The 27821-nt window shown below is 44.1% G+C and overlaps 2 protein-coding genes across 3 annotated transcripts in view; one reads left to right on the forward strand and one right to left on the reverse strand.

Annotated features, from left to right (window-relative positions):
- The window catches only part of LOC6606647 (octopamine receptor beta-3R), a 36320-nt gene extending 8628 nt beyond the window's left edge, over positions 1 to 27692 (forward strand). Inside the window, exons 2-9 of one of the 2 annotated variants that reach the window (XM_032723024.1) lie at positions 16589 to 17443; positions 18605 to 18805; positions 19818 to 20093; positions 20180 to 20357; positions 20797 to 22654; positions 23579 to 24001; positions 25979 to 26087; positions 26228 to 27692. In XM_032723024.1, coding sequence (XP_032578915.1) covers positions 16932 to 17443; positions 18605 to 18805; positions 19818 to 20093; positions 20180 to 20357; positions 20797 to 22654; positions 23579 to 24001; positions 25979 to 26087; positions 26228 to 26438 — 3768 coding nt within the window. In that variant the 5' untranslated portion in view covers positions 16589 to 16931 and the 3' untranslated portion in view covers positions 26439 to 27692. The remainder of the gene's footprint in view (positions 1 to 16588; positions 17444 to 18604; positions 18806 to 19817; positions 20094 to 20179; positions 20358 to 20796; positions 22655 to 23578; positions 24002 to 25978; positions 26088 to 26227) is intronic. The other variant, XM_032723025.1, reaches the window with a different exon arrangement.
- LOC6606646 (protein hugin) lies at positions 10127 to 13064 on the reverse strand. The gene is made up of 3 exons (XM_002031410.2): positions 12714 to 13064; positions 11076 to 11355; positions 10127 to 10488 (listed from the first exon to the last, which is right to left on the reverse strand). The coding sequence occupies exons 1-3, from the start codon at positions 12795 to 12797 to the stop codon at positions 10277 to 10279; spliced, it is 576 nt and encodes a 191-aa protein (XP_002031446.1). The 5' UTR covers positions 12798 to 13064; the 3' UTR covers positions 10127 to 10276.
- Positions 27693 to 27821: the final 129 nt, after the last annotated feature.

The raw sequence follows: 27821 nt of genomic DNA on the forward strand, positions 1-27821 counted from the left end.
TTTTGCCTTATTCCCCATTTAAGCCTGGTCACCACTAACAGTTGGCCAATACAACAACCGCAACATCACTAACAATAGCGAGTGGTCCGCCGGGGGGGCCAAAGTAAAGTCGTACATGCAAAGTCACTCAATTGATTTTCAGCAGCTCGTTGTCAATTATCTGCAGTGGCTTGGACTTTTGTCTTCCTGGCCATTCAGCCGGGAAAAGGGACATGTCTGCACCCGAGGATGTGGCACAAAGTGGGGCTGGGGTTCCGTTCCGTTTCATTCCGTTCAGGTCCTAATGGCATTGCCTTGCCGCTGCCACTGACAGTGGCCTTCGCACACACGGACACTTACGGACCCATACGGACACACGGACATACGTTGAGAAATGCACAATGAGACACTTGGTGCACTTGTCGAGCGTACTTGAACAGTTTCAAGGACACCAATCGCTGCCAACACACATACACAGGGGTACTGGTGGCTCACAAATATAAATCAGCTGTTGGCCATGATTCATTGAGTAAAACGCTGGCTCTCTCTTTTGGCCCTTATGGTTATGTGTGTGTGTTCAGTTTGCTGTGTTAATATGCGTGCAATACTCTCTGCCCGCCTTTCAATTCCATTAGGCCACGTCACAGAGCCACCACCCGTTGGTTCCTCCGCTTTTCCTCCGATTTTCCAGCCATGGAAGCCATGCCACCTTGGCAACGCGCCAGTTGTTGTTGCTGCTGCAACTTACAGGTTTTCCCGCCATTTTTGGCCAGTTTTGTGTGTGCGCATTCCGCACGCGAAATTCCTCTCTATTTCAGCGAAAAAATGCACTTCGCACTGAGTTAGCTGTGCATAAATTACCAAGCGCCAAATTAATTTTATTCACTTTAAGCGAGTAATTTGTGTACCAAGCAAACAACTGTTTTATTACATTGCTATTCATGTTTTAAAACTCAGCGTTACAAACTAAACAATACTTTAAACACATCTACAATTTAACGGATATTGAATATTCATATAATATGATAGCATTAGCAGTATAAACATATTAATATTACTTTTGTAATCAACTAAGCAATTACTTATTAAATTTAAAGTTTATGATGAGTTTTATAAGCTTAATATATTTTTGAGCATTTTGAAGATAAGTAAGTTGCTTAACGGAATGTAGTTAAACCTCTAGATGAGCTTATCCCACTCACACGCACATAAATCAGCAATCCCAGAATTAATTCGTCTGACTTCAGCCAGGTAATAAGTGTGCGGATTTAATTTTTAGTGAACTTGCCCATTAACATTAAGCCGGAATTACACACGGGAAAATTATATGCCGCGGGCTGCGAGTGAAACATTCGAGTGGGCATCTTATAAATAGCTGCTGATGGACGAAGGACGATGGCTGACTGCACATTGAGGCCCACTTGCGATCCAATTAAAGGCCGTTTCGCCGCTCGTCGGCTGACCCACATAAATAATGCAAAAGGCCGTAATCTACGACATAATGCGTTGCCCAATTGCCCCGGGCAGCGGCAAACGGCGAACGGCACTTGGAACTCGCAACTTGGAACTTGCCACTTGGCGGCACTTGTCTACATTTTTTATAAGCCTCTGACGAGGCGTTCGCCTGGCAACAACGCTGGCACCAACCGGACAAAGTAAAAATCGGCCCGGAAAAAAGGGAAACAGATTAAAAGGCAGCCGGTATCAGTAGCCGGGGTAAAGTCATTGCCGGATGGCCAAGGGCTGTTGGTTTGGGTTAGCGATTAGGTGAAATGAACAGCGACGGGATTAAAGGTTCACTCAAATTACTTTACAGTCGAAACTCACTGGCTGTTATTTGAAATTATATATAATATTAATATATAATATATAATATATAATATAATAATATAAATTACAATAATATTATATCTTATAGGTCACCTAATGTATCGAACAAAATAAAATAATAACGTCTGGAAAAGTCCTTGCAGTCTTAAGATGCTTTTTAAAGTCATAACATATGATGCATTATTTATGGCCCAGATGGTGGTTTTAGTTTTAAAAAGTTATCCCACATTTTTGAGCCACTTCCCCCGGACTTGAGCTCTGATTTGGCAGCATTAGCCAGGACAGCCGATGTCCGCCTACGCGGCGAACACGTGACATTCTGTGGCCCAGCCATTTATGGCCTTCATATTTATTGCAATAGTTGCTGGCCAACAACAATGTGTGTGGCTGTGTGGGTGTGTGTGTGTTAGTGGGTGAGTGGGTGGTCGAGTCGTGAGTAAAAGTTAAATGAAGCTGGCCAAGGACTGTGGCACCCTGAAATCTCGAGTACGGCCTTGTCTGTCACCGTTAACGCTTCAATAATTCTCCATTCTCTCATATTGACTTTTCCATTTCCCTTATCCATTTCTTGAGTGACCCACCCACTGCCACATTGAAGCTAGAGCTTTTCTAAAAACTAAAAAAAACCTTTATTTAGTGGTAATTTTTTTCTTGGACTTTTCGGCTAACGATTCTAATTGCATTCTATTTCTCAACATGAGTCAGCCGAAGAATGCCGTGCATCACAGGACGCAGCGTAAAGTTTAAGGTCATAAAAATTAATTAAAAACAATTTACCAGCTGAGCGCACGTACCAAGCGGCGTATGAGTAATTTCCCGGGCAAACACAACCCCTTCTGCTTTTCAGCATTTTTTCCTCTATTGTTTTCATAGCTTTTTGTTTGGTTATTTCTTTTAATTAGCGCGTGCGGTTTTGATGCGTTTCACCCACCACAGAAATTTTGTAAGCCACCCAAAACGCAGCGAAACAATTCCCACGGCGCACGCTTTTTCGCACAGTGCACGGAATTGCTTCACAAGCATTTTATGCTAATGTTTTTTGTCTTCCCCATCGCAACACAATAATGTTGATTTGAGAATATATGAACATTATATGCAGAGGGGATCGTTAATATCAAAGGAACGGCAAGTAAATGGGCGTACGCTGTTTAAATTCGTTGGTCAACATTTTTTCGTACCGCATGGCACAAAATGTGAATAACAAAATGGAATAATGTGAAAAACAACCAGAAGTGTTGGGGGAAAAAAAAAAAAAAACTACAGCAGCCTTGGCTCAGGCGAATGCAAATTTTTGGCGGCGTTTTCAGGGTCTCTCGGCCGCCATTGTTTGTTGATGTTGGGGCCATAAATTCGGGCCATGTAAAAGGAAAAGTTTCTCTAGCAACAACAAATCAATAAAACTGCCATCAAGTGCCAGCAATCCAGCAATGAAAACTAGCCCCAAAGCCACTTTCCCCAACTCGGCAGCCAGTTGGTTTTAAGTTTCAGATTTTTTTACTTATCCTCTTTTCACATTGCCTATATTTATGCATATATTTATGCTGTTGGAGGTACGATTTCTGTATAATAAACTAAACTAAAGCCAAGTGAAACAAAGCAAAGTACAAAACTTTTTCTCACAGCCAAAATTTATGTTGCTTTCGAAGGGACAACAAAATAAGCCCATTTAAACGTTTTAATATACCATAGAGAGGGTAGTTGAAATAAGTATACACAAATAAATTATTGGACAAACACAAAGGTAGTAAATTCAGTTAATGGTCCTATATTTGAACCAACTACTGCAGCTTCCAAATGATGATGTTGAAGATGACTAATAAAGTAATTTCAAAGTTTTCTTTGGAAAGTCATTAAAGTTGTATCACAAAAGTTATAACTATTAAAGATCAAACTTCGATGATAACTTCTAAAAAGTTCATAATGCAAATGGCTACGATGCAAGTGGAATTGAATAGCTTCAGGCTTTAAACTAACGAATTTGATAGAATTTTTGCAATTTGTTTAAGTTATCACTTAGAAATGGTCCAAAAATTGTGTGTATAATTTAATGAAGTAATTATTCTGCAAGAATGTACAATATATATCTACATAATCACGCTAATCCGGTTAGCTCTCGTTTTTCTTTGCATTTTTTTTAAGACTCGGCTCTTTTTTCCCTTCATTTGCCTCATCAGCAGCGTTTGTGTGCTTCTTTTGGGGCAGGATAAAAAAAAGAAGAGAGGAGCGGAGTGGAATAAAACATCAGAAACAGTTCATTTAACTTAAATGGCTCGGTAATTGTGCTCAAATGTTTTGTAAATTTGCTCATTAAGTGCAACAAATTTGGTCTGTAGCTTATTCAGGACGTTGAGTGCAATTAGCTGAGCGTTTAAAAGTTGACACTTTAAGCGCTTTCTGATGGGTGCTCCCCACCGCTCTCCCCCCTTCAGCTGTCAATATGCAACCGAATTGGCCAAAAGTAGCGGTCACAATGTGCCACGCCCCCACGGCCACACCCACCGCCTGCAGGAAGGGGCGCGTGGAAGTGACGGAAGTGACCCATCGACTCGCACAAGAGCAATTAAAAGTCCAACCAACGAGACCCGGGAGTCAGGAAAGCTCATTTGCATATGACCAACGTCATAATCACCACATAATTGCCATGCATCACTATTAATAAGCCGGGTCCGCCGTGTGGCAAATAAAATGCAACCAAAAACCGACTAAAAAGTTAATTACCAACGTTTTCCAAACAGCAAAACCAACCACCACTGAGCCCGCAATCTGCTCCTGTCATTTCTGCTCCAAAATGCTAGCAATTTATTATAATTACTATATTGGTAGCCGTGCAATCGAATGGTGGTCGCTCTTCGGAACCGGAAACGAGGAATAGGCTGTCAATTATGGATGTCCGTTAACGAAGTCCGCCTGAGTGGCAGGGTCATCTATCAATAAACCCATGATCGACCCTCAAAACAGAAGTTCAGTGACAAGAGGCCAAGAATTGTGGGCTCGGACTGTGGTTTCTGCCATTTCACATTTCACATTGTCACGCAATCCGGTCGAGTGCCCGATGCACTCTGCCATGCATTTTTCATTCACTGAATGAATGCCTCCCGACCACTGCACTTGAATTAGATATTTGCAGGTGATTTATTTTTAAGCCACTTGTCCGGCCAAATTAGCTTTGCAACATTTAACTGACATCGAAGAGGAAGAATACAAATCATTATGGGAATTACATGTTACGGTTTTAAAGAGAAAAGTCGATTGAAATGTATTAAACAGGCTATACATTGAATGGTAATAAATATAAAATATCTTGGAATTGCTTATCCACCATCTTCAAAATATATATGAATAATATTTACCAATATAAATCATTATTGTATTAGAACTTTTGACATTCATTTCATATTCATATAAATATGCCATGCTTTTCAAATATTTTGTTTTGTATTTAAACTGTTACTTCCTTATGAATACTCAACTCGTTTGAATACTCAAACTATTTATAACTTTAATTCATTAGCCAGAATTTAAGCTAGCACACGAGCCAACAACAGTCGCTTTCCGTGCTGATTCATTGAATTTTTCTCATTACCTGCTCCACCGGCTTGGGGCAACGGAACTTGGCACGCCAAGTGGATCCCTCGGGGAAAACTATGGAGCTGGAAAACTCGGCCGCGATACATGAATCCACGATACAATTAATGGCCGTCGGGAGGCCGCATTTGATTTGTATTTATATTAAGCAGGCGGCGCACGAAACTGATTTTCGCCGGGTAGCTGGGAAGTGCGGGCTGGCCAAATGGAATCGAACAAATATTTATAGCCCAATGTGTACCAACTTCCAGTGCCCGCCTGTCAGCTTGTCAGTCCGACTGAGTTCACCATGGCAGGAGCAGCAGCAGCAGCAGGAGAAGGAGCAGCTCCAAAGTGGCCATGGCATTGGCAGTGGCAGGAAAAGTCACGCCAGGATGGCTACCGGGTGAACTGGCGTAATTGAAAGTGACTTCCTTGCGAGCTCCTGCTCTCAAGGACGACCCCAATCGCAGTCGCATCCTTGTGGCGCCAGTTTATTGGAATCGGTCTGCGGCCGGGCGATTATCTGATTGCTGGCGCGGCACTATGTACATTCAAGCCATTGCCAGCCAGCTAGCCATTTGGCCATTTGGCCATCCTGACATGGCATGTAATTTGATTATATGCAGGCCTCTGTGTCCAGCACCACAATGTTTGCCTAATTGACGGTAATTAAACGAAAACGAATAGGGCGGACTGACACTGCGAGCCGGAGTGTTGGCAAATTCGCCACATCAGCCAGAATGTCATAGGCAAATTGATGGATGATGACTGGGGGTTCAAGCATGGAGCAACTCAGTCATGCGTGATTGGGGGCGTGGATTGTTGGGGCTGGTCATGCCGCAGATCCTGCCGAGTCACTAGCATATTAAATAAAAATCAACAAAACAAAGTGTTGCACTCTGACACAGCAAGTGTGTAACTGCTTGCAGCTACAGTCAACACTCCCAAAGTGAAACTTCCACTAAGCAGCACTAAATTGTATGGCAGTTTAACGGCAAATCTTTGTCAAATATCCCGAACTTTGAACTTGCATAACTCAAACGTCTGCATGTGGTGCAAATGAAGTTTTTGCGCCAAATTACTTAGGGATATCAGATTTTTACAGCAACATTAACAGCTAGTTACAAAATGCACACTTAAGTCACTTTGATAGTATTTCTATTGTATTCAATGAAGTTGTTCCCAAGAAACTGTTGCATTTCCTAAAAGCTTAGACTTAAATTTTATAAATGGCCAACTGAGCAGAGAATTGGATGTCCTTTAAAAAGTATCTGTCAGAATTTTGTGTACTCATTCCAATAGATGTATTTCAAAGGCATTTCAAAGTGACACATTTCAAATTATTTAAGTTGAAATTATTGCCGCATTTCCCAGTGAGATTTGACAAACGAGTATTTGAAATTGCTATAAGTCAGCCTGCACGATATTTTTCAATGAGCATTTTGACGAATGAAATTCCACATGCCACACATCCAATATGGTACACTGCATAATAGTGTTATATATATCGCATTGAAGAAGACCAACTGTAAATCATGACAGGAATCGGAGCAGGAGCTGGGGTCTCGGGAATGCCAATGTCAGTGGCACCGTCAGCGGCCACGTCAAAGCCACTGCCAATGCCAAGAGGCCACTGACGCGTATTGCCAAAAACTGAATTTTTCGATTGGTTTTCGGTCGCTATTGTGCCCTCTGGGTGGTAGTGGTGGTGGTGGTGACCCCGTGCTCCTCCTCGGAAGGCCTCAATTGCAGCAGCAGCAGCTGCAACAGCAGCAGCAGCAGCAAAAGCAGGAGCATTGTGTTGGAATTGCTGCTCGGCAGGAGTATGTGTGTGCTAATGTGGCTGCTGCATTTGCAATTTCTAAATTCCCGATGCCATGCAAGGGCAGCAGAAATTGCACTGGCAACAACAGCGAGTCCATGGAAATGGCTAAAATACTCAAACAAAAAAAAAAAGAAAAAAACGAGGAAAACTTGCAGCTTTAGTTCGCTGCAAAGCTGACGGAGGCGTCGCCAACCTGTCCGTCACCGGATTTATAGCCAAGAGCTCTTCGGCTGCTTCACTCCGGCGTAACTGCATTTGGTGGAAGGGGAAAGGGCGGATTTTGCACCCGGATCCATTCAAAACTTTTTGGTATTTGGCCGAGGGTCAGAGCCGAGGACTACGTGTACTTTGGAAGTACAGAAATAGCAAAAGCCTTATGAAAAGTTTATCAGTACCGAAGCGAAATAGTTGGACGGAAGACTTCGGAAATCCCATAAATGTTGGCCAAATATTTTTAAATTTTCCAAGTGCAAAGAACTTGAGGCTGAAGAGAATTGTAAGGATTTCAATGCTAAACAAAGATTATACGAAAAGTTTCATAATTACTTTTTGTTGGCTGCGTGGATACTTAACGATAATGACGATGGTATACTTCTCACAACTCGTTACTGATTGACAGTTTGACTAGCTAACGTTGGCAATTAAATGTGGTCCTAACCAATTGCCTGTCAATTTCCTGGGCCACCTCAAAGTAAGCCAATGTGAGTAAATGTATCACAGGTCACTCGAGAAAGTCGATAATCTCGAATTATCAATCACTTCGACAGGTCGGTAGCCCCTACTAATTAATATTAGATGCCAGAATCGCGATAAACTCACGGCCATTATGCAGGTGTACTCAAAAACATCAAAGTGCCCGCAAACACACAATACCAACGCACATAAATAATCTGGCCCGCTTTTGTGGCCAAAACACACACAAAGCCAATTTGAAGCCCTTTTCGGTTTGGCTGAAATTTGATTAAGAGAGTGCCACACCCACTGAAGGGGGCCGAAAATGGGGCCATTAATTTAAATCAGTCCGTTGCGGTTCCATAAATAAGGGTTGTACTCGAAGCTGTGAGACTTGCGCCATATTAGCACACATTTTTAACAATTCCCCTTGATGGCCCAGTTCGCCAAGTTGGCCAAGTTGAGTGAGCCAAAGCAGACAGATATCGAAACATTCCGCTGCCAGGATAAATGAAGGTTTGAACCGGAATGCCGCCGTTTAATCAGGCAAAGTGATTTCGTCTTACACGCACTCACGCGCATACTTAGGCACAATCAACTTATCATTTTGCCCATATGCATATATCTGTTAGCCAGATAGACAGAAACCTCCGAACGGGACCAGGAAAGGACTCCTCCACGCCCACATCGGCAGGAAGCCGGAGCAGAAGCCAGCTGATGTTAATGCTAAGGTAGTTTAACCTTACGCAACGAACCGGCTGTAAATCTACGCCTGCTATCATGCAAAGTTCCTGCTGATTCCCAGTCGCATACACTCAAAAAAATACTTGTAGCTATTACAATATTGCTGAAAAATATGTTTCTTTGATTGTAGTATTGCAAATTTAGATTTTATATTTATATATAATGCAAACTTTTAGCTGATTCAGATTCATTGCAATAAAATGCCTATAAATAAACTTGGTTTTTTTTTTAGAGTGCAGCACGCTTTTTACCAAGCCTACATGTGCGTGTCTGGCTCGCGACTTCCTCGATTGCTCCTTTTTTTTGGTTCATTTTCCCCCAGAGGTGGAGATAAATTTATTACCATTTTGCAGTTATAATGTTTCAATATCTCGTTCGGGGCGAGGCGGTCGGAAGCCTGGCCTGTGTGGCCATTATCGCAATTTAAGCACGATTCATGCACATATATATCCTCTGTTTAGTTGCTCCTTAGATTGCCGACTACGTGATGTATGATCGAAGCCAGAATGCAGGCGAACCCTAAACCTTCGAATGGTTAAGTTCCAGTCCTTCCTCAACCACCTGGGGTCAATAATTGAAGCTGGCATAAGCTGGGATTGTGGATCACGGCCACTGGGGCGAATGGAGAACGCCTGGTTAGACCAACTAATTGGCATGTGGCAAGTTCCTAATGAGTTGCAAAAACTTCCAGCTGCTGAGGCTGTGCAAAAACAGCTGCGTCAGCCCGAGTCAGCAATGGAAACGGAATTAAATGACTTTCCGTTTTAATTTATTACAAGATTAAAGCATCAAGCGGTGTGGCATTAGAAAAAAGTTAAAGAATTATGGATAAATGTTATATATTATATGCTACGATGTTTATATACTCCTGATTACGAGTACAGTATCGAATTATATATTGCATTTATTGAATTTAAATAAAGCGGTGGATAGTTTAAATTAAAGTTCTCCACTGAAAAAACATTCATAAAATGTATCCGTTTCCGCATTCATTGCAATCCCCGCACAATTTTTTATGCTTCATCAGGCCAAATAAAGCCAGAAGCTTTTGGCCGGGCCAAAATTGTGGCACTGGTTTTTTGAAACCGAGATATTTTATCAGTCAAAATGCACACACATGGGCCAACTGCAAACGGCAGTTGCCATGGCCAGCACTCATGGGCGATTTTTTGGCAACGGATGTTGGCCGCATTTTTCCAATTTACGCGCCCTACCAATGGTTATGAAATTCTCATAAATTTAACTGGGAAATGGCAATGGTAGTGTATTGTGGACATATAACCGTAGTAAGCGCAGGTCGTTAATGAAATTGCCAGGTTTATTTCATTGCCGGCTCATTTGGAATGCAAAATCAACGCCACTTTTGGGGGCTGCACAATTTATTTAAATAAATAATAAATATATGTATGTACGGTATATACACTTCATTAGTTCCTCTCAAATCAGGGTTATAGCGCTGGTAACTAGTAGAGTTCACTATTCACTATGCATATATGTGGATTATTTTTGCGTCGCGTCGAATTCAGCTGGCCATTATGGCTTGGTTATGTTAACTCGAGGGCCAGTCGCCTGGCCTCAACCTTGTCCTGGGCTCGTCCTCCGTCCTCCATCCGCAGTCCGATTCCGTGCCGTGCCATGTCCTCGCGCCCTTGTCGTGACTCAATCGCCACCGCACACTTGAGCACGTTTGCCCAGGCGTGGCTTGAACGGCACCGATTTCTTAACCATGCGCTGCATGAACTGCCCGCCGATGGCCTCCTCGCCGCCCGACATTCCCGTCGCCCCCTCGGCGTCCAGGAGTCGCCAGGAGTCAATGCTGCGGCCAAGGCGTGGCGTTCGCACGCGATAAGCGGGCTCCCCATTACTCTGCACTGTCCAAATGGAAATAGGGTATAAGCATTTTGATAAGGAAAAAAATGCGAAATTTTCAAACAATTTTGTTCAAATGTATCCAACATTCTTTGGATAAGTAATATTTTCCAAGATTGAATAACATAAATGAATGAATGGTTAACTAAATTTGAAAAACCTTGAAGGGATAACTAAACCCTTTTTTGCCTAAAATCACTGGCAATTTTGAAAGAATTTTTCCAGTAAAAGTTACAGATTTCTCTGACTTTTGTAGCATTGTCATTAAGTATGGAAATTGTTCTTTTTTTTTCTGAATATAAAATATATTCATTTAAATATTCCAATCTCTTGTAAAGTAAAGAAACGACATGCATATTAAATGGCAATAAGATTTTCATATTATGTTTTTCTCTCTGCAAAAAATGAGGAAAAGCTTATGTATAAAGTATGCCAACATGATGGAGATGGTGGCGTGAAATGGGAACGTGATTCGGGAACCAATTAGAAGGACTTCCCCTCTATACATATATCCTTCACATTTTAGCACGTGTCCATCTCCCGACCAAATGTTGCGTATACGCAGTGTGATCCGTACTAGGCAACTTACGCTGTCGCAGCTTTTGGAGCAGCAGGTAATAGGTCAGTGGCGGCATGCTATCCAAATCGAATTCCTGGCCCTGTGGCGCCATGGCGGCCACCTGCATGGTGGCACTGGTCTTCTGGGCCAGGCTATTCTCCTCCAGCTCGTCAATGATGTCAGTCAGCTCTTTGTAGTCGCCCATGGCGCGCTTTTGGCGTGCCTCGCTCAACGCCGGAGAAGTTGCTGATGATGATCCTCTGGCAGAGCCGGCGCTGATGTGATTTCCCAAATCCAGTTTGCTCGTGCCCTGCACAAATAAAAAATGCCATAAAAGCAGAGGCCCAAAAAAAAACAGGAGAAAGGGAGCTAAATATTTGAGATATTTCCTTGGAGTATGTTGTTTTTTTTACTGAGGGTTCCCACGCTGCCAAACTGTCGACACGTGTTAAGTTATTTTTATGCCGCCTATTTATGCTCATACTCGTACGTGAGCTGCACACACGCATAGAAGTCCTTCCAAGCGACTTGTGTGTGCGGGTGTGTGTGTGTGGGTGTGCGTGTGGATGTGAGTGTTAGTGTGAATGTGCGAGTCAAGGACTTTATTGTTTCAATTTACATCCAGGCATGGAAGGCAGATCAGCGTGTGCCGCTTGATTAGACAACTCAATGTAGATTGAAATGCCAACACCTGAAATCGGCTTGTAAATCGCACATAAACGCTCACTCTAAGCGGATGTCTACGTGGGCGTATACTTGATATTAAACCTTCATTTGGCACAGCATTTTCGAATACACTCAGCAAAAGTGCACAGTCGATAATAATAATAATAATAATTACTATTAATTTCTTATTCTGAGCTGACATAAAAAAGTTCATTGTTGTATTGGTTTTTACTTTAATTTCTTTTAGTTAGAAAAAAATGAATTGAATCCTTTATGGCCATTAATGGGTATTTACATATATGTACGAGTAAAATATTCCCTGACAATAAATGAAAGAGAATAAGTTTGTAATTAAATAATAGTTACACCTATTATTCACTTTTTGAATTGTAATAACACTAAATATTTTATCATGTGCCAAATTGATTACGAAACACTTGTGGATTCGATATCAAACGAAATCATTTCGCCTAAAACCAAATACAACACCACAAATTCCCAACTCAATGAACTATGCGTAAACTTGTTATAATTATGTCTTTTTGATTAATTAGGGTCTACTGGGTTTTATTAAATCTGCATTGCCAAACATCAAGGGAAAGTTATTTTAATTAGTGGTGAGAGGATATGTTGCGCAACACGTATACGCAGTGTGGCTGGCATTGCAACCGAAATGTTAATTGGATGCCAATTGATTGCCTGCTGGCAGAAAAAAAAATAGTTGCAGTATCTGCAAACTAATTGGTAGCACTTCAAGTGCAGTTGACAGACGGGAAATGAGTGTGCCACAGAATGCTGCGGAGCACACGGCAAAGTGAAAACTTTTCGCCCCAAAATTTCCGTTCCGAAAATCCAAGAATTTCAACAGCCGTTGGAAATTATCACGCTAAGCTTGCGAACTTGTGCCTGGGCAAATAACACTAATTAAGTGGCGCTTGTTTGGCCAACAAGCCCCAGTAGCAACACCCCCACCACTTTCTCCCCACTTTGACCGAGACTCACCTGCAAGGACTTCGCATGACTGCAAACAAGGATGTAGCAGGAAGCCGCTATTAGCAGCAGTGTGCAATAACTAGGACCACACATAACTGGGCCAACTGGGCGTTCGGTGTTCGCTGCTAGCTGTTCTCTGGCCTTTACGAGCGACTGACCTCCCAGGACAGGACTGGACACTCCGGAAGCGCTGGAACTATTAACTTAATAGTCGGACGATCGAATGGGACCGCGTTGCGCTTTGGGACTGCTTTGCGGGACAACTGATGCCAGCAGCGCGGCAGATAGCAAGTTATATAGCCAAATGCTAGCGGCCCCATGCGAGCCTGATTAGATCCCTGATGGACGGGTGCTAAGTGATTTGTTATGCACTCTAATGCCGGCCAAAAGGCAGCCCGCTGGTCAGCGTAAACAAGCGAATCAAGCGGCAAATCCCAAACGGAAGCGCCACCAATTTGTCGCCCACCGAGCAAGTGCAAAATAGGATTCAATGAGAGTGACTGGCATTCAAATTGGAAAGCTAATTGTAAAGTCTGCTTTTGGAAAAATTACAGCAAAATCAAAAAATACATTTTTAATGCGAATTTTATGTGGGTTTGTTGTTGACCAGCTTTTACATCAATTTCCGGGTTGTCACTTCAGTCCGATGATATTTAAACTGACTTTTTCAGGTATTCGTCGATAAGCCACGAAATATTTTTTATGGCGGCTTAATAAACGCGTTTAATGATTGCTTACTGATAAACCCACATCGCTTGACACCCAGAATATGTTGACAGGTTGTCAAAAGTATGACATGAATAAATTATATCAAACCCTTTTTTTAATAACCTTAAAGGTATATTTTTCAGTAACTCCCTAAAACTGCTAAATAATCAGTATAGAAATTCCCCCTAATTCCGAAATACCATATCTATATGAGACCTAAATACCCTCTTAGCATTCGCAATGGCAATAGGTTTCAGGTATTCTAATATTATTATTAATATTATCTTTTAAGTGTATCCAGCGTAACCGTGGGGCATCCTGTTTAATGGAAATCTGAGCGCGTGTAAAGTCCATCACGCCCCTGATGGCGATGTCGATGGCATTAGGCCCAACACCCACCACAATGGGGGCAATGTCAATGCCGTTGACGCTGCCAATCGATCAATCTTATTTAAATGTTGACAGTTGTCTTCGCATTGTATCCTGTAGCCTGGGGCCAGTTTTCCTGTTTTGCCAGTTCTCCGGATGGGAAAAGGCTTGGAGAACTCCCCAGCTTCGCAGCTGGCTTATTTAAATGCCATTCGTGAGCCGCATTAGGTTCAATTTGCTGGGCAAACAAATCTTGCACACCTGGGCTGGCTGGAAGCTTCTCCTTTGACTGACTGACTGTCAGCAGGCATTTAAAACCAGATTGCGAGCACTGCCGATTGTCGACTGCCAAGCGAGAATGGGTCAAGAAGAAGGCTGGCAAATCAAATTTCTCATACGCCCCGGAAGACATAAGCTGAGCACACTTGGTCGACCTTCAATAACAGTTGGCTGCAAATCACGAGAATTTTCAATTATCTAAACTCGGTCCCTGGTCAGACATCAACCATCCATCAATCGAGTGTTTTTCTGTACGCTGCCGGGATGGTCATTCGTGCAGCTGTTGCAGCTACTGGTCGAGTGTTTATTTGTGCCACTAATTTACACAAACATGACCCGGACACGACCCACACACAAACTCGACCTGGTGACCCCCAGCTGGCATTTATTTATTTACTAACTCTACGTACGTGGGACGACCTCTTTTCCAGCTAAGGCCCTGAAGGATTTATCTATTTGCCAACTGCTGAAAACGTATCCTTGACGGACGAAAAACAAAAAATAGAACGAACATTGCCATAAAGTTGCGAAAAATGTAATTTGACAAACCCGTATCTGAGGGATTACCTTGCACTGTAGTTCTTCTCTTTCAATCTATCAACAGATTATATGTGCGAACTAATTGGACGACCAACGCAAAGTAATATTTCGATGTGTTGTTACTTTTTATCCGACAGATATGTCGGTATGGAAAGTGACCTTGTTCAACGCGATTTCATAAAATATCTGATAAAATGTGCTATTTAATTAATTGAATGTAAAAGCACGAAATTAGAGCGCAATTCATTTCGGCAAATGTAAAATGCTTCGAAATCTCTCTGCCAAATTGTTCGTTCGTTATTTTAGGGGCCTGGGGCAGTTTGCCATTACAGTATTCACTGCCTGAAGGATGAAACCCAAATTGCATAGGGTTTCAGCCAAATTAAATAGTTTGTGCCAGTGGAAAATAGTTAAGGCTTCCCATAACTTATTATCAGCTGAAAAACAGGAAACTGATTATACAATAATCAATTTGCCCAGCGAAGGTTGAAAAGTCAGGGGACACTCAATAACTGGCCTCAGTGTTTGCCTTTCGAATTTACCAGTGAATCAATTATTTGCTCTTGCCCGCTTTATCAGTTTGCTAATGCTCCGAAGGAGTTAAGTCCTCAAATGGCTCGGCAGATAATGCCCCTCGACGTCCACCGTGTGTCCTTCGTCGATGGGCCAGGATGGCGAAGGGATTTAATTGAATTAGTCGTGTCCTGTGCGCGCGCGCGGTACTTTGAAGTTTGCACTTTGCACCCCGCCCACTCGAGGATACGGAGGAGTCCTCTGGCCAGGAGCCGGCGCACTATCCGTACACCCAGCACCCGGGACCAGCACGAACCGGTTCTTGTTGACGTTTGCGCTTAGTCGGAGCCCCAACTGCCGGAAGGGCAGCGGCTTTGTAAACTTTCCGCGATGCCAATAATTAAGCCAAATAGAGTGTGAGTGGGCCAAAGGACTTTAGACGGTCGAGAGAGACCAATAAATAATGGCTTGTGAAATGTATAAGCCAAGGATGATAGAGCGCACTGATGTGGTTTAAGTCCGAGCATTAAAATATTAAGTTGCCAATCGAGCAGGAGGTTGTGACTGGGATGGCCTGGGTAAACAAGTCGAATCGACAGCTCAAGGACAACGCAATGCAATCAATTCGGCAAGGTTATCTGTATAAGTACATAAATCCTTAAAAATATTAGATTCAAAACTCTGAAGGATGGAATGAGAGCAGGGCATCTGCAGTGCACAGAATAAGTGGAATGAAAACGTGTAGCCAGCGATTTGTCTGAGTGCCAAGGACGGATTCAGCTTCAATTCAATGTTGCGGGGGGCGAAACTGAAGTGTAAGCACGCTTTCAGCTTTTACCCGATGATGTGTTAGCTTTTTTACGGCCAAATTGAGTCGCTTAAAGCTTAAAATAATAAAAAAAAACTTTCAGATTACCACAGATTATGAAGAGTCTTTTGTTTTACTTACAACCACCAGGACAAAAAGGATTTGCAGTTTTCACTGCGCCAAGGCGTGAGGCACTACTGGAACAACTTTCCCACTGGCTGCGTGCAGATAATCTCGCTTTAATCTCACTTTTAGAGCAACAACTTGTCCATATTCCGCATTCCACTCTGCACAAGTGTCAGCACTTGACAGCATCGCTGTCTCGCTGGGGATATAGAAATGCAGATGCATGCCGAGTGCACACACTGCGTATACGCAATATATGTCTGTTATTTTAATGTAGTGTAGCAAAGTTGAAGTGGCGAACTTTTAACGGACGGACATTTGACGGGGCACTGGAGCAACAGAAGAATCCCATTTATGTGTTACTCCCGACACATAAATAGGCAATAGGGTTTATACCCCCTGTTGAATATTGTGTATGTACATAAAAACACCCCGGGCGGCGCAACCGTTTGAATTCCCATTTCGCCAATTTCCATGCAGTTTCACAGCCACACACACACTCGCCGATTATTTCATAAATTATTTATTTATTCATTTGCAGTTCCCGTGTCGCCGACTGTTGCGCGCTTGAGTGCCAAATCGAAGCGCGAATCTCGACTTTTTTCCAGCAACTCGAACGGTAAAAGCGTCCTATGGAAGATTGGGAAATGGAGCAGAGACCCACAGTCGGAGCTGTGAGCAAATACTGGAATCGCAGAGGAGCAACATTGGCAACCAGGATGGCGGCAAACTTCGGCAGCCTTGTTTGCATTGCAGATTGCAATTACTCGAGTTTTAAATTACGCACAGCAGCCGGGACAAAAATAAACGACAAGTACAGCGAAAAAGCATTGGCGGAGCAACTTGAATGAGCTGCGACTCCATCGGGCTGCGAAATCGACGAGATGTCAGGGGTTTACGTGGCTGACCTTCTGGCCACGACAATGACATTACCCATAACAGCCGCAACAGGAGCAGCAACCTCACAAGCAGCAGCAACATCAGTCACCAACGCCAGCCACCTGCAACCTGCAACATTAACAAGCCACATTTCCACGACAGCAGCAGCCAAAACGACGACGACGACGACGAGCAGTTTGCCTATAACATCGCAATTTGTGGATGCCTCGTTGACTTCGCTATCATTAACAGCCACATCGTCAGATGGCTCCTACTCCTCGCCCTTTTCATCCTACTCTTCCTCGGAGTCCACGTTTGAGTTCCTCTCGACAGTTGGCCCAAACATAACTGCCAATGGCAGTGAGATTGCGGTGGATAGCCAGGCGGAGCTGGAGGAGAGCTGGCTGGATCTATCGCTGCTGCTGCTCAAAGGATTCATCTTCTCGTCAATTATCCTGGCCGCTGTCCTCGGCAACGCATTGGTCATCATTTCAGTGCAGCGCAATCGAAAGCTGCGGTAAGTCTATATCCAATTACTTTTGTTTCCACCACCTGTAACTGAGTTTAATTGAGGGTCATTGCCGCAAGGGTCGCAGGACAATGCAAATGGCAAACAAACAGTGGCACGGCAGGGCGAATCCTTTTTGCCAGCGTAATAAATGTAATTTAAATGAGCGACAAGTGGAATAATAAAGCACAAAACGAAGTTAAATGCGGCACACAAGCCGATCCCAAGCCCATCGCTGCCATGTCAGCGTCGCGATGACAGGACGCCCCAGAGTGCAGTGCAAATAAGTGTAGCATACCATTGAGCGCTCTGCCGCCGCCAGCGCCCCCGGCCACGCCCCCTCTCGCCCACCCACGACATCCGTTTAATGTTGCGCAACGTTTATGCCTTCTGCAACGAGGGTAGATGTTGATTAAAGTCTTTATTATCCCGCCAAAGCAGCTTAAAGTGCTCAGATTATCGTTTATTACCTTAGGATAGAGCGTTCGCAATATAGAATTTCGTTGAGATATTACAAAATAAAGCAGTGCATAAAGGATGGAACGCCTTGACATAAAAGGATCTTTCAAAATTAACAGCCTTTCTAAATGCACAGATTAATAACTAACATAATCTTGATTTAATTGAACTTCATTCCTTAACATCCTATTAAGTCAATATATAACAATATACGTTAATAACATGTATTAGACATTGTTGTACAACTACACTTTCCAACGTAATAGATGTCGCACGATGTAATAAATGACTTGGGAGCACAAAGGTGCTTTCAGTTTCGCATAAACAGCTCCTTAAACCACATTCGCCCCGAAGACAAGATGATAACTTCACATGCCAGTAGCTTGCAGCTGAAGGTGGCAGCTGCCTGGTGAGTCGAGTGACTTTTGACAGCCAAGGAAATTGCTGCATACCGGTGACCTATTGCCTCCAAACTCCGGAACACCGGAACAGGAAATGGAAATGGAAAGCAGTGGTGCACTGCTTGGCCAACGGAAGGAAGGCCAAAGAGCTTAGTACAGCGGCATGTGCACATATGATGCATGCCATATGCCATTACGTTTGGCGTGGTTTTGCGCTGTGACAGGTGGTTAGATGGTGGGGGAAGCTGGTCAAATCCCGCCCAGATCCACGCCATATTCACAAATTCCTGGGCTTTTGTTTCGTTCGCAGGGTGATAACCAATTACTTTGTTGTGTCGCTGGCGATGGCCGACATGCTGGTGGCCCTCTGTGCGATGACATTCAACGCCTCCGTGGAACTGTCCGGCGGAAAGTGGATGTTCGGACCGTTCATGTGCAACGTGTACAACAGCCTGGATGTTTACTTTTCCACGGCCAGCATATTGCACCTGTGCTGCATATCGGTGGACAGGTGAGTGTCCATATATATGAAACGGTTTAAAGTCAATTGTGCTGGGCTGAGCCACTGAAGAAAGCCGTTTAGTTTGGCCAAATACCATTAATCTTGCCCAGATGCCTGGCAACCAAATCACTTTCAATACCAAAGCTCGGCGAATTGCCAAGAAGAAACAATTAATTACTATGAAAGGCGCGCACATCAAAAGCAAACATTAGGCCCGCCCGTATGATGAATGCGGCCCAAATGATTTGCAGCTGGCCGAAACGTGGGCGTTCCCCATATTCCACCCAACTCCCACAAGCTTCTCCATCCGGTCAAGCCGTTAATTGGCGCCATTCCCCACTTGGAAGGCACCAACAGCTGCGATTTTCGGGCTGACCAGCAACAATGGAGGGATGGTCGATGGACACTGGAGTCATGGGCCTTTTGTCTGTTTTAATTAATTTGTGTTTCGCTCACCTTTCCATGGGCCACAAAACATGCCAAGAAACAAAGGGAAATTCAACCAGAATCTATCGAAATTAGGGAATTAATGATGGCCACTAACGGAAATTTGGCTAAACTAATAAATCTGTAATGTTCCAAACATAATCATTACAATATATTGTCTTCTTTTTAAATCACACACTCTTTATAAGTAGCATTAAGTTTCGATAAAATTATGTGGTTCAATATACGTGGATTATTAATTATTTCATTTCAATTGCTTTTATTAATATATTGATAATTAAAAAGAATACACCACCTTATTTTCACGGATTCCGATAATGAATTCGGTTAAGAGCATTTATCCTTCATTTAAATGCAACAGGATCTTTGAAAGGTTAATAAATCGATTTCTGTGCATGGCAACCTGAGTACCGAAACACAATTATTCAGCCAACCAAAGAGCGATAATCAATTAGTGGGCCAAAAGGAAGGGGAGCTGGAGGAGATGGCTGAAAGCCACCTGGCACCTTTGTGTGGAGGACCTGTCCGCAATTCATTTCCATTAATAAAGATGACCCCCTCCTCTGTTTAACAGATACTACGCCATTGTGCGTCCACTGGAGTATCCATTGAATATGACACACAAAACGGTCTGCTTCATGCTCGCCAATGTGTGGATCCTGCCCGCCCTCATATCCTTCACGCCCATCTTCCTGGGCTGGTACACGACGGAGGAGCACCTGCGGGAGATTTCCCTGCATCCGGACCAGTGCTCGTTTGTGGTCAACAAGGCCTACGCCCTCATCTCCAGTTCGGTGAGCTTCTGGATACCCGGCATTGTGATGCTGGTGATGTACTGGCGCATCTTTAAGTGAGTTCTTACCCGGATGGTCGACGGTCGCTGGTCGAAGTGGATGAGTTTGCTTAATTGCTGATCTGTGCTCTGTGGTTTTCCAGGGAGGCGATTCGTCAGCGCAAGGCCCTCAGCCGCACCAGCTCCAATATCCTCCTAAACAGCGTCCACATGGGCCACACCCAGCAGCCTACCAGCCTGAGCTATCTGCATCCCAGCGACTGCGATCTGAATGCCACATCCGCCCGCGAGGAGACACACAGTGCGCTCAGTAACTTGGAGGTGAGTTTGGAGGGATATTAAATGTTACTATGTTAGCTTTGAAACAGACCTAAAAGATACATAAAAATGTTTCATTTTGATTAAACCAATATATGCTTTAGTACTTGCATTTGCGTGTCAATCTGAAGATCACTCAGTAGTTTAATAAAACATTATTTATTTTTTATTGAGTAAAATTGCTAAAGATGCAGATAAGCCCTGATAGTTGACTAAATAAATATATAAAGACTTTAAACCCATGCAGTTCATGTATACAAGCGGGCAACATTGACATCCTGCACTAAAGCTTTTTGCCCATCCTCAATGAACGGATGTGGAGCGATTAGATTAGATGCTAGAGGGAAGCACTCCGCTCGAGAGTTTTTCCTTTTCCCTTGTGGCTGTGCGTAATTGATGCACCACCATGACTTCCCTTTGAGTGATTGTCCTTTGCCCACAGGACATGCTGCAGCCGGCCACCGACGAGGACGACGACAGGGACGAGTGCGATGAACTGAGAGTGCCATCGCCGCCGCCACGCCGCCTCAGCCGCAGCAGCATCGATCTGAGGGACTTGGAGCAGGAGCGGTACGAGAAGGTCACCCACACGGACAGTGCTCCCTCGATGATGGCACTGCAGCAGCAGCAGCCCTCCCACAATCAGTTGCAGCCACCGGCGCCAGTGTTCAATCCGCAGATATGGACGGAGGGCAAGATGATCCCTTCGAAGGAGCATTCTCATCCCAATGGACCGCAACAGCAACTCAGCCTGACCAGCGGCAGTGGGAACAGCGAACCGGAACCGGAGTCCACCGCGTACCGGGTCTTTGGTGGCCTCAACAGCGACGAGAGCGAGGGCAACGACATGTACGACACCCACCTGCCGCTGGCCGAGGACAACAAGGAGCTGAAGCGCCTGATCGAGGACAACTATCTGTACTTCAAGCGCCAGACGGGCGGCACAATTATCAGTGGTCCGGGCGGGGGGAAGTACGCCGCCCTCAGTGAGACGGACTTCATCCGGCTGAAGGCGGGTGCAGCGGCCTGTGGGCGTAAGGCATTCGCCTCCAGCGATTCGGAGTTCCTGCGCACCATTAGCGAATCGCGGGCGTTGCCGGAGCAGCCAGTGCCCGGGAAGGAGAAGGGCTTCAACATTCTATCCCTGCTGTCGAAGACGAAGCGCTCGAGCACCGAGTGCTTTACGCTGGAGAAGAAGCGACATCAGGCCAACTCCGAGGGATCCAGCTTCTTCCGGCGCTCCCGGAACCGGAAATTGTCGCACAGCTACAACGGATGCGGCGGCGGCAAGGAACGCAAACTTGAGCGACGCCAGCGGCAGCACAGCGATACGGACTCCACGCCCAACAAGCCGGACATCCTGCTGGACATCAATGTGCTCAGCGAGCAGAGTGGCGCCAGTGTGATCCAGCAGTTCAGCGACGGGGTGCAGCTGATTGACTTCAGTGAGCTAAAAGCACCGCCCGAGAGGATTCGCAGCGACGACGAGCTGGCCCAGCTGGCCGATTGCTTTGGGGAGTCGCCCCAGCAGCCGGCCACGCCGCCACCATCGTTGTCGCCGCCGGAATTGCCGGAACCGAGTGGCCTGCTCATTGCCAGCAGCTCGGAGCTGGCCGAGATCTTTCGCTCGCTGAGCTTTCCACTGGGCCGACCGGCTGGTGCTCCACAGCGCCTGAGTACGCTCAGTGACCAGGTGTGCGCCAACTATCTGATGTCCCCACCGAACACACCGGCTCCGCCGTCCATTTCCGTGCCGAACGGAGGTGCCATGGACTCTTCCGCCGCTTCCAACTCGCAGTCGGCGTCCATCAATGTGTACTTCCTATCGCCGCCGCCGCATGCCGCCGCACCTGGTTATATGCCCAGTGACACATCCACTGTGTCCTTGGATGTGGTGACCAGCCTGCCGATGCCCGTTCCAGTGCCGCAGCCAAATCCCCAAATGCCCTCACAGTCCAACATATCGCCCAAGCCGGAGATCATACTCGATTCCACGCTGTCGCCGGTTGAGGGATGCGGCGATGAGCACCGGGATGTCACGTCGCCACTGTTCAAGCGCAAAGATAGCGCCGGCGATGCGGACGTGAGCGTTTCCGGCAATGGAGGGGCTGGTGGCATTGGAGGAGTGGGTGGCCGCCAAGGGCGCTGCAGCATCCTGGCCGGCTACGATGGCATCCAAACTGTGCGGAAGAGACAGGCGTCCGTGGTGACCTACGACGTGAATGTCATCAACTTCTCGCAGGAGAACAGCGACAGTCGCAGCTACATCCCGATGGGCCGCGTTTCCACCAGTTCCGCAAGTGAGTAGTCCAACCATCCATTCGGTCATTGTGTAGACTGTATAGCTCGTGCTTGATTTAAGTAGCTCTTTTAAGACAATTTATATCTGCCCCAGAGAAATTCGCTCTGTTTTTGTCAGTTTTCCACGAATAGTTCAAGTGTTTAAATGTTTGGCTTAAACTTTTCCTCACATTCTTTTACCACTGAGTTTTTGAGAAGTAATTGGCTTGAATTCGGGTTTAATACAAGAGATTTGGACGAAAAAAATAATAATTTAAACTTAAAATAAAGATACGAACTTTTACCATACTTAAATTTAGTTTTTACCTTGAAGAAAACTGTAAATTGTGTTTTTAAGTTCCTTTCAAAAACAGTGCGAATTTCTAAAAAAGCATACAGTATTTTAAAAAGTACAGAGCCTATATAACCCCTCATTGGAAAATTAAAACTTAAATGCTTCGAATGAAAACTTAGTTAACTAGCTTAGTATATCTATAATGTATAGACTAGTGCCAGCATTTAGTTAGTTGCACCTGCAAACGAAGACAGAAAGGGACGACCTATTTCCAGAGACAGGGAGCCAACGATAATGAATCTGAATCCTTTCCCTTTTCGATCCCGATCCTTTGCGTTTGCCGGTGCATGGCTGCATGTGATCTCAGGAGTTGAAGTCCTTTCGCGTCCTGTGAAATACCCTGTGTACATTGTCTACTACTTGTCTCTATCTCTTTATATCTATCTCTCTTCCACGCCATTTCGTTGTGTGTTGTATGTGTATATATGTAAATCGAAATCACCAAATTATGTCCAACCAACCAACCAACCAACCAAACAAACAAACTACTTCTACTCCAAAACCAAATCCAACCAATAAAACCCCAAAAATGCCGTGGCCAAATTCACAATCGAAATCGTACGAAAATGCAACAATCAACTGCAAGCAGAGCACGAATTTTCTAATAAATCCTCGCTGATCCGACGCGGCGGCATCTGCATCTTTGTGGATGAGGAGGAGGCGGAGATCATTGAGCAGCGGCCCCGCGGCATCACCTTCGCCGCGGTGCCCAGTCCGCTGCCCAAGTGTCCGCTCTGCGGCGCCGACATCAGCAGCACCACCGGCACCACCGCAAACGCAAACGCAACCGCAAATGCCAACGCCGGCAGCACAATCGACACCACAGTACTAACCACTAGTAGTAAACGTAGTATTCACGAGCCAACTCCAGATCTTGGCCAGGGGCCCGCGTCCTCGTCCAGTTGCACTCGATTCTGGCACAAGCGAACGGCGGCGGTCACAGCATGTTGGCAGCAGAGCAAGAACCGGAAGCGCCGCTTCAAAACCGGATGCAGTCACTGTGGTGCAACCGGTGAGTCTTGTCGTATCCCCTCCTCTCCTCCCCCAGTCTCTACGTTTCGCTCTTTCTCTCTCTCTCTTGCTCCTCTCTCTATCTCTGTCTTTCTGCTTGTCTCAGCTTCAGCACCTATTTCATTGCTACCCATTCATTATCCATCTGAATCATTCGATTTCCCACAGTCCACAACTTGTGCATTATAATATAATACATTTCACACTTCTAAGCCTCAGAATTCACGAATTTCCAACACCAATAGTAATAGTTTCTATATATCAATACATACATATATTATCATCAGAAAATCTTTATCCAATCAAGTTCCTTTCACTTCGTATTTATTGCCACTGCATTAAACCAGACATATAAAAAATCTATTTATTTCGTATGAAATATCCTGGCAGTCAAATACTAATCAATATTACAGTTCCTAAAGTAATGTTCTTATAAACCATACATGTTTCAACTTATTATATTTAAAGTTAAAAGCTTTTGAATACACTTGAAACTAGTTAACGTTCGTACCGCAAATAATACTATATATCCCTGGATTTTAACTTTCTGCAATCCCAATCATTTCAACGGTGGTTAACCTAAGTATCATGCAATCAATCATGAAATGAAACCGAAAAGAACTACCCCAAATTTCTGTAGCCTCCAGCTTCAGTGGCAAATCCCCACAAAAATGCCAGTTTTTTGGCACCTCCTTATCCGGATGCCAAGCTAACCAGCTTAGGCAACTGAATCCGGAGTGTTACCCAATCGAAACCTCATGCTATCTCCACCTCCACCTACTCCACCTCCGAATCCGTATCCGGATCCTTCACCTTTCGCTGCTCTCATGCTGTACATAATTGCTTCCGTTTGCACGTGCGTTTGCTTTGCTTTATTGAGCCTCCCTTCACACAGCCTTTGCATTATGATTTCACCTGGCTGTGGCCATCACCGAGTGGCGTCCATCAAGGATCCAGGTGCCCAACTGGATGGGGGAACATGGGCAATGGGTGAACAAGGGCGATGGTCCGTTGCTTCCTGTTGCTCACTGTTGTCTGTCTGATTTGTTTTTCCTCCTGGCCGCCAGTGATGTTTATGTTTATGTTTGGGGCGGGCGCACTGGACTGGATGGATGCGGGGGATTGTATGTCTTTGTGATAACAAGTGTCCTGTGTAAATATTTTCAATTGTTTGCCTCGTTTTTATTGCTTTTCCCGCACACCCACACGCCCGAGCTCCAAGATACTTCACACATGTTGGCCTTTCCAGCACTTTAATGACAGTCACTTGCAAGGTGGGCGCAGGGGGCGTGGCGGTGTGGGGCTTGAAATGCCATCGATAGCTAACAACATATAACAGCAAAAGTATTACTAATGTCAAAGCTAAACAAGGATACCACACACATGGCGTATACGCAACATGCCGGCATACTCTTACTCTCACAATAAAACGAACATAAACCGCATTTCTTGGCAATTTACACACAGAGAAAATATATAAAATTATTTTTAAAAATTAGTTCCGAATTGGATTCGTTTTTAAGTAAGAAAATCCAAGTAAAAAATATATCGTTTAAATTATTATATAAGTTCTTTAGTTAGCTCTTTGAAAAATGTTTCTCTGAGTTTTTCTTTGTTTTAATTGAAATGTTCAATTAATTGACTTAGCTAACAAATAACGGTTTTCCTAACTTAAATTTCAACATATACCTTTTCTTACCAAATATATTTTATAAAATTTCATCTTAGAAGCAACAAACCATAAAACACACACATGCAACAGGTATACAAATACCACATTAAACTACTTAAAAAGAAAATCATTTTTCGAGTGCTTTCGCAGACAAACAAACAGAAATGAACCAGAAAACTGTCGATTGCACTGACCCAACAATGAAAAAAAACAGACTGGCGGATCGAAACGAATCGATTCGAATTGAACTTAATCAGCCAATTGCCAGCTTTCATATCGGTTCTAAACTCTCTATCTGTCCCACAGGCGGCTCCGTGCGACCGGCCAAAGGATGGAAGGCCGAACACAAGGCCGCCCGCACCCTGGGCATCATCATGGGCGTCTTTCTGCTCTGCTGGCTGCCCTTCTTTCTGTGGTGAGTGGCGGTAGATAGGCCGTACGGATGCGGATGTGGTACCGCAATCCGTAATCCATTGTCGGTTATCCGCTGGCCTTATTCTTATTCTTCTTCTTCTGGGTGACTCATACTCATGTGATTCTCATTCCTCCTTCCAGGTATGTCATCACATCGCTCTGCGGTCCGGCCTGCCCGTGTCCCGATGTGCTCGTGGTGGTGTTATTCTGGATCGGTTACTTCAACTCCACGCTAAATCCGCTTATATACGCCTACTTTAATCGAGATTTCCGCGAGGCATTCCGCAATACGCTGGAGTGTGTGCTGCCCTGTCTGGAGAAACGAAATCCGTACAACGCCTACTACGTCTAGACCGGATAGCGTCTGCATCCCGGCCACATTCCTGCCTCGTCCACTCTCCTGGATGCGGAACAATGCCCCTATAAGTGATATTTAATACTTGAGTGAATCGTTGTAAAATGTATATGTACCCAAGGAGGGAAAACAAAGCTGAAGTGAAGTGAAGAGAAGAAACCAGAGCAACGGCCATACCAGTGGCATTCGTGCCAGGATATAGCTAGCATAATCCTTGAAGCTAAGCAATACTCTATGTGTGTTTATGTATACGTGTACAATTTCGTTTAAGCAACGATAGGGAATTTAAATTAAAGTTGTGTTCTAAGCCCGCCAAACCGCGGCTGCAGGGACAATGCTGCCCCGGAACTATACTATCCATATATAAGTGTTGTTTGTCCAACTAAACAGGAGATATACGTAATAACTATACATATATGGAGGAGCAAAGCCAATTAGAAATCGAGCGACTCTTTGCGTGTAGGAAAGTTCCAACTTCAAGTGAAATGTTGTCAAATGAATCATCTAAGAATTGTGCACTTCGGCTTGTCGAAGGCGAAGCACTTTTTCCATCGATTTTTGGAGTACTAAAACGATCCAAAATTTGAATATTCATATATGTCATCTTATATTAGGATTGCAAATCCTGAGCGGAATAAACTCCATGCTTTTATTTAATATTAAACACACTTTTTAATGTTGTCACAGATAGAACTAGCCTAAATCATGGAAAAAGTGCAATCCCATAATCTTAACTCTAGCTCTAAGTATCATATGTAACCTAGAAAACTAGCAAACCAAATCTACATAACAGAGTTATTGAAAATTACAAATTACGCAATCGAAATTATGTATGAACAAAATATGGAATGGAAGAGAATTGTGTAGCTGACGTTATGAATTTTCATGCAGAAAGACAATCTAGTAATGGGTAAAAAGAATGAACTGCGAACAACCAAAAAAAAAATTGACAAGCTGCAGGAAATTTCGCCATTCGCTGCAAAAACGATTCACTTATTTCAATTTAGTTAGTTCGTTTCCCATTTCGAATCCCCCTCTCTCCTGAGTTGCGACGACTTTTGTGATAGTAAAGGAAATTGATTGTACTTCTAGTTGAATTGGCTTGCATTGAGTAGGAAATGCATCCCGTCTAAAAATCTGTACAATGTATTGTGTATCTATTTAGGGTCATGTATCGCTATGTATTTCAATGTACTTGCTGAACTAAAATATTGCAAATTAAAGTGTGAAACTAACGTGTTTTAAAAACAATTCAATCGACATTTTGTCCTCAGAAGACTTTCAAAGCAAAGTTTCGAAATGAGCATTCCGAAACTTAAGAATGCGATTTAACTTTTAATTAAAAAACGTCATGTATTACTTTTAATAATTATTTTCTTA

This window comes from Drosophila sechellia, chromosome 3R (genome assembly GCF_004382195.2).
Source record: "Drosophila sechellia strain sech25 chromosome 3R, ASM438219v1, whole genome shotgun sequence".
Lineage (NCBI taxonomy): Eukaryota > Metazoa > Arthropoda > Insecta > Diptera > Drosophilidae > Drosophila > Drosophila sechellia.